The sequence below is a fragment of the Chiloscyllium plagiosum genome, chromosome 13, assembly GCF_004010195.1.
Source record: "Chiloscyllium plagiosum isolate BGI_BamShark_2017 chromosome 13, ASM401019v2, whole genome shotgun sequence".
Classification (NCBI taxonomy): domain Eukaryota; kingdom Metazoa; phylum Chordata; class Chondrichthyes; order Orectolobiformes; family Hemiscylliidae; genus Chiloscyllium; species Chiloscyllium plagiosum.
Window position 1 is genome coordinate 18,403,460 of NC_057722.1, and position 7,662 is coordinate 18,411,121.

A 7,662-nucleotide genomic window follows, 5' to 3' on the forward strand; every position below is an offset into this window, starting at 1 on the left:
TTGTTCCTGAATACATTGTATAGATCTTTTTCCCTCAGCTTCTCATAATTCTTAGGTGCTGGTGTGTTGTGGCTCATTTAAATAGGGTTTTGGTGCAGCTTAATTTGTGGGTGTTGGGATGATTGCTCCTGTGGAGAAAGTGAGGACTGCAGATGCTGGAGATCAGAGCTGAAAATGTGTTGCTGGAAAAGCACAGCAGGTAAGGCAGCATCCAAGGAACAGGAGAATCGACGTTTCGGGCATAAGAAGGGCTTATACCCGAAACGTCAATTCTCCTGTTCCTTGGATGCTGCCTGACCTGCTGTGCTTTTCCAGCAACACATGATTGCTCCTGTGGTTGAGTATCTGGTCTGTATGTATGGCTTTCCTATAAATGCTGGTTTGCAGCACTCCATTGGCTTTTTGTTATACTGTAACATCCAGGAAGGAGAATCTGTCATTGTTCTCATCCTCTTTGGTGAGGTTTATACCAGTAAGGATATTATTTGTGTGTTTGTGGATTTCTTCTAATTTGTTCGTGATGACAAAGGTATCATCCACATAGTGGACCCAAAGCTTGGGCTGGATCGTGGGAAGGGCTGTTCATTCTAACCTCTGCATAACTGCTTCTGCTAGAAGTCCTGATGTTAGTGATCCCCATAGGTGTCCCGTTGATTTGTTTGTAGATCTTGTCATTGAAGGGGCTGTCAGGCATAGGTCTCCTAATTTGAGGATTCTGTCCTTGCTGATGGAATTGATGCTGTTTGCATCCTTGGTTCGTATAGCAGTGAAGCCAGTGTTTCTTTGGCCAGGGTGATGTTTCTTGATGTGAATAAGGCCATCACTTCTAAGAAAACCATGACCTCATCATCCTCTGCCTTGGTGTCTTTGATGATGTTAAGGAATTCCTAGATGGAGTGGATGAAGTGGGTTGTCTTCTCCACTAGGCGCTTCAGTTGCATTGCAGTTACTTTGCTTGTCTGTATGTCGGTGTGCTGGGAAGTGAGACTATGGATCTGAGGGGGAGCCCCTTCTTTATGTACCTTTGGTAATCTGTAGAAAAAGGGGGTGTTGGATCCTTGTGTTTTCATACTTTGGAGGTCTGCCTTGTTAATTTCACCTGCTTTGTGTAATTTCCTCAGGGTTTGCTGTAATGCAGTTTTGAACTGTGAAGTCGGGTCCATAGCCACCTGTTGGTAGTTATCGATATCGGTTAGTATAGTGTTTGCTTTTTCAGTACTGTGTTTTGTTCAGGATGACATTTATATGCCCTTTGTCTGCCAGTAGGAGTATGATATTTCTGTCTACTTTGAGTCCTTCCAGGGCTTTCTTTTTCAGTGTGTTGAGGATGTTCCCTTCTTTCTTTCTGCTTAGTGTTGATGCTACTATCTGTCTGATGGCCTGATGGGATCCTTGCATTAATCTACTGTCTTTCAGGTGGATTCCAGTGCTGCTAGGAAGACGTTTATATCCGTGTCCCAGTGGTTGAAGTTCATCCCTTGTGCTAGGGTAGCTTTTTCAATGTATCAGAGTGGTCGATCAGACATATTCTTTATCTGCACACACTGACCAGATACTCAACTACAGAAGCAATCATCCCAAAACCCACAAAAGGAGTTGCATTAGAACATTATTGAAACAAGCCACAACGTACTGCAGCACCCAGGAACTATAAGAAGCAGAGGAAAAACACCATACAATGTATTCAGGAACAACGGGTACCAGGTACCAGTCCGCTGATTCCTGCGCAACAGACCTCAACAGGAAGACAACATGCTCAGAGATTTTAGCCACTCTACCGTATGTCGAAGACAACTTAGCTGATGACCAGACTACTCCAGCCCTTAGGCATTGTGGTAGCCCAAAAAAACCTACCACCACACGGAAACGGCTCCAGATGAATTTAAAAGGACCCTGTACCAACAGCAAGCAGAATGAACGTCATATACAAAATACGCTGCAAGAACTGTGACAAACAGGCAGGAAGCTAGCCACCAGGATACATAAGCACCAACTAGTCACCAAAAGACATGACTAATTATCACTGATATCCATACACACAGATGAAGAGGGACATAAAGTTCGACTGGGACAATACATCTATCCTAGGACAGACTAAACAAAGACATACACGGGGATTCCTGTGTAGGCCTGACATTCAAGCTGGAGCTCCATTAACAAACACAGAGATTTGGACCGCATTTACCAACTTCTGAGAAATAGCAGATGGAGCTTAACTTAGATAAATGCAAGGTGCTATACTTTGGAAAAACAAATCATAGCAGGACTTATATACTTAATGGTAAGGTCCTAGGGAGGGTTGCTGAACAAAGACCTTGGAGTGCAGATTCCTGTTCCTTGAAAATGGAGTAGAAGGTAGATAGGGGAGTGAGAGCAGCGTTTGGCATACTTTCCTTTATTGGTCAAAGCATTGAGTATAGGAGTTGGGAGGTCATGTTGCAGCTATACAGAACATTGGTTCATCCACTTTTAGAATACTGTGTGCAATCCTGGTCTCCTGTCGGAAGGATGTTGTGAAACTTGAAAGGGTTCAGAAAAGATTTACAAGGATGTTGTCAGGGTTGGAGGATTTGAACTATACGGACAGGCTGAATAGGCTGGGGCTGTTTTCCCTGGAGCGTTGGAGGCGGAGGGGTGATCTTACAGAGGTTTATAAAATCAGGAGTGGCATGGATAGGGTAAAGACAAAGTATTTTCCCTGTGGTTCCAGAACTAGAGAGGAAAAATATAAAAGGGAGCCAAGGGGCAACTTTTTCACACACAAGGTGGTGCATGTATGGAATGAGCTGCCAGAGGAAGTGGTGGAGGCTGGTATAATTTGCAGCATTTAAAAGGCATCTGAATGGGTATGTGCACAGCAAGGATTTAGAGGGATATGGGCCAAGTGCTGGCAACTGGGACTAGATTAGGTTAGGATATTTGGTTGGCATGGATGAGTTGCACTGAACAGTTTGTTTCCGTGCTGTACATCACTACGACTCTATAACTGTTGCAGTTTTGCTAGAATGTGCAAAATTACTTGACCAATTAAGTTGACTGACGCAAGGCTCAGCCTTGAATTAACAAGATTTCCTGACCAATAATTAAATTCTAAACTCATATGAAACACTTTATTTAACAATTTAAGCATTACCTTAGTGACACTAGCTACCCAACGAAGGAGCAGTGATCCGAAAGTTTGTACTGTACTTCCAAATAAACCTGTTGGGACTAAAACCTGATGTGGTGTGATTTTTAACTTTATCTTGTGAATACATTCTCATGTCCTACTTTGTAATAAGTCTATCCTTATTGAGTCATGCATCATACATGATAAATATTTGTCATGGGACATCAACTAGTATGTGTCAAATTTCACACCCGAATTCTACTCCAAACCTGCATCTCTGTTATTGTACACTTAATATTGATCAAACTGTACTTTAGATGGTAAATAAAAGTATAGTACAAATTACTTTGTTCAAGAAAAATACTTTAAAAGTGTAAAAGGTCTTCCAATCTCACCAGAAAAATGTCAGCATAACCAGCCAAGGACTCCACACCTTCCTGAATACGTGCTCCTCCAGAGTCATTTAGACCTATAACAGGAGCTCCTACCAACAGAGCTTGATCCATAATCTAGAAAGACACACAAACTTTAAATTAGATTATTGCAAGTAAAAAATAGTGGTGAAAAATAATTCCCATCATCTTCTACTAGAGCAATGTACTGATTAAATTCAGTAGCAATAATGTCAGTAGTGCCACTTTAATGGGGTAACTTAACTACATCAAACCTTTAAAAACAAAACAATATAACAGCAGTTATATTAAGTAAATGGATATGTGCTATAGGCTACCTGAATGGTGGAAGGGAAGACATAGAAACTCTAAAGCACGGCAACTAAAAATGAGGTTCAAAGACTGCCGTCCGTCATCTCTAGAAGAGAAAAGTCAACCTTTTAGGTCATTCACCCTTCATTACTTCCAAAGATAATTGGCCGAAAATGTTAAATAAAAAATCAGAAAATGCTGAACAAATTCAAAGGTTGGCAGAGTCTGTCAGAGAGAAACAAATTCAAGGAACAGACATATCGGAGTTGAAACACTGACTTTGGTTCTCTCTCTACCCATACAGCTAGACCAGCTGAGTGTCTCCAATAATTTGTTTTTATTTCAGATTTCCAGCATCTGCAGTACTTTGCTTTTGTTGCCTAAGATGTTAACTATTTTTCTCTCTGCAGATGCTGTCAGACCTGAGTATTTCTATTTTTATTTCCAATTTCCTGCATCCACATTATTTTGCTGCTACTGTTCCTATTAAAACCCATAAAATAGATAGGGCATTTTGTTATAATATGTTTAACATCTTAGTTTATAAAGGTCACAGTTTTGCATGTGTAGATCTTTTGCCTGCAGTTGAATTCAGCTCTACAGCACAAAAATTATGCTTTCAACAATAAGGACTTACTCAGGCCTTATTGAATGACTTGCTTCAAGTTATTGCTCATTTAGGTCTTTACCTTACAGATCTTCTGTGCATGAGCTCCTGATAAACTTCCTCCAAACACTGTAAAGTCCTACCAAAGGAAAACAAAAACTATATTATTACCAAAACAATGTACATCAGTTTTATACAATAATGTGAGTTCTTTGTTTTTTCCCATTCTGCATCTAGCCAGACAGGATACTGCAGCCCACATTGAAAAGTAAAACACTATTTAAAATGACTCACACTATACAGCAGCCTCAATAAGATACAGAATTTATTAAAGCACCTCAATGTCCAACCAGAAAAGATAATAGTTATGGAATTAATCAGTATGGCAGAGGAGTTTAAAGAGTATTTAGTTATGCAGGGTAAGGATGGGCATCCGTATTTTGAGATAAATTATTCCATTAATATTTATTTTGGTCATAAATCTCACTGCTTCATTAGAAGCAGGGTGTTGCGAGGGGGGTAATCAGTAGGTAGTTTTCAACAATGTTCCAAAGCCTAAATGTTGATCATTTCTTATACCCTCTATTTTTACCACAAAACGTCAACCCACATTAGGCAATTTGATAAGTTCTCAAAAACAATTATTCATCGATTACTATCTTGAGAGTTCCAGGATTCAAGTCCAGGTTATAGATATTAATCCTAAAATACTGTAAGAATATTCAAGTATTAAACACGAAGGGTACAGAATATTTCCAATACCTCAATTCAATGGAATCAGGGAAAAAAAAAGGAGAAATCCTCACACTGATTGCAAAAGGAAGGTTGATATGGTCGCTGACATTTCCAATTCAGATACAATGGTAACAGTGAGATTATTAATTTTAGATCTTCACATTGTCATTCTTCAACTTAAGTTACATGCAAAACTCCATGGCACTAATGCAACCAAAACAAAACACCATCATTCCTTGCTTTGAGATTTGAAGCAAAACCCAGGGGATAATCTGTCTTGTATACTTCAAAATGGAACGTGAAAGAAAGAGTGACCTGGGTTTATACATTCCTTTTCATGACCAAACGGGTCAAAATGCTTTTTAGTCAATGGCATACATTTCAAATAGAGAGCGTGGTGCTGAAAAAGCATAGCAGGTCAGGCAGCATCCAAAAGAATTCCTGATAAGGGCTTATGTCCGAAACATCGATTCCCCTGCTCCTCGGATACTGCCTGACCTGCTGTGCTTTTCCAGCACTACACATAACTCTGATTTCCATCACCTGCAGTCCTCACTTTCTCTATATGTTTAAAGTGTAGTCACTGTAGTACTGTGTGAAGTTCACAACTCTCTACCCTCCCATTCTGTCCCATAATGAATACTCCCAGCAATTTAATCTTTTCAAGAACATAAACTTCAAATTAAAACAGGATTATTACCTGACTGAAGACATAAACGAGTCGCCCATTAATTCGGCCCTGACCAGTCACCACACTGTCACCAGGAAACTGTGACATGATTTAAAAACAAAGAAACTAATAGAGACATTTGAGACATGCAGAACATGATCATAAATTTCCAACTTTGCTAAGTTAATAACCAACTTATCTTGTAAAAACCCACAAGCATTTAGGATAGAAATAGTGCCCACTCAGATTCTTCAATCCTCCAGGATATAATGCAAAACCTGATTCAACATGTTTAAGAAAATACTAAATACAATTACACTTCACAAAAAAAACTTTTGTTAAAGGAATGTTTGTTAAATGAATATTAGCATGCCAACATCAGCACGAGGCATATAAACTTCGGGAAGTTCTGTGTTACATAAATTCTGTGTTACGATTGAGCCGTCCACAATCACCTGATGAAGGAGCGTCGCTCCGAACGCTAGTGTGCTTCCAATTAAACCTGTTGGACTATAACCTGGTGTTGTGTGATTTTTAACTTCGGGAAAATAGCCTATCAGGCAAAAAATAAAATTTCCTTCTACCTTATCCCAACAATGTGCCTTTAGCATAGCTCGGACGAAAATCACAACCAAATGTCATTTTTTTCATGCCAGCCAATTATTTGTGGGCAGCTCCATGCTTTGGACCTCTACCATTTAGATACTGGAGTGATTACACCAAACCAACTCTCGAGAGGAATCTTAAATACCAGTTACACTTTGATAATGAATTAAATTGTCAGGGAGAAGCAGAGAGGGAGGAGGAGTATATTAACTCCCTATCACATTCTTCTATTAAGTGCAGATCTTCCTTCAAAGATAGTGGCAACTGAGAACACACTAATGATAGCTCTTTGGTCAATTCATTGAAGATTAACATTACTCAATCCTGCAACATATTATTTGGGTGAAGGAGCTGCACTTTAAATCCTACAGTGAATAAAGACTGTGACAATTCTTTAGTGATTGATATGTCAAGTGCAAGTAGAAAATCAGATCAAAAATTTTTATTTAAATTAAATGGTAGGTTTTGGATAATATCATACACTTCCCACTGCAAAAAGATAAAGCATAAACTTTGGAAAAATAATTTGTATAGCATTAAATGCTGATTTACAGAAAATTATTGAATTATTCTGTCATTCAGTAATTGTTCCTGGATTTAAACTAATTTCCTTCATCACTAATGATAAATATGATATGAATCTCAAATGTAATTCTCCATTATTTCAAAAGGAAGTATTGAGCCATTCCATTCCCAAACACCATTTGATGTATTATGATGATGATTTAAAATAATAGTGCTTTTAAAAGGAAGAGAAGGGCACTTCAACATAAGACAAAGACGGAATTTTATTTTTATATTATTTTACTTCTTATCCTAGGATTATTTTTTCCTCATCATGTTCTACTTGTCAATTGTTATCTTTTCATGTTATATTTTCCCTTTTAAATCCACCCTGCTTCAGCTGAGGTTTTTGTTTTCCAATTTCTTCACACAACCTTTAAAGATGATGCATGGTAAGACAAAACCGCTGCTAAAAAGGGCAAAAGACATTTAGCACCCTAGAAGACTGGGACACAAGGAATAAAACTGGAATAAAAACAGCCATTAATTTATGCAATGTGAGAAAAGGATTCTGACTGGTTGAGCCATTTTTCGCATAGAGATGTGACAACAGCAGCTGCCAATCTCAGTTCTCAGACCAGGCAAATAGCCTCTGATGGGAATGCGGTAGAGATTTACAGTCTCAATTACTCATTTTTCCAATAAGAGACAATGTACATATGAATTC

The 7,662-nt window shown here is 38.7% G+C and overlaps 1 protein-coding gene across 1 annotated transcript in view; it reads right to left on the reverse strand.

The window, feature by feature from the left end:
• pccb (propionyl-CoA carboxylase subunit beta) overlaps positions 1–5,950 on the reverse strand; it is a 36,150-nt gene extending 30,200 nt beyond the window's left edge. The window contains exons 1-3 of the mRNA XM_043701942.1: positions 5,856–5,950; positions 4,503–4,559; positions 3,505–3,618 (exon numbers count right to left, since the gene is read on the reverse strand). Coding sequence (XP_043557877.1) covers positions 3,505–3,618; positions 4,503–4,559; positions 5,856–5,933 — 249 coding nt within the window. The 5' untranslated portion in view covers positions 5,934–5,950. The remainder of the gene's footprint in view (positions 1–3,504; positions 3,619–4,502; positions 4,560–5,855) is intronic.
• Positions 5,951–7,662: the final 1,712 nt, after the last annotated feature.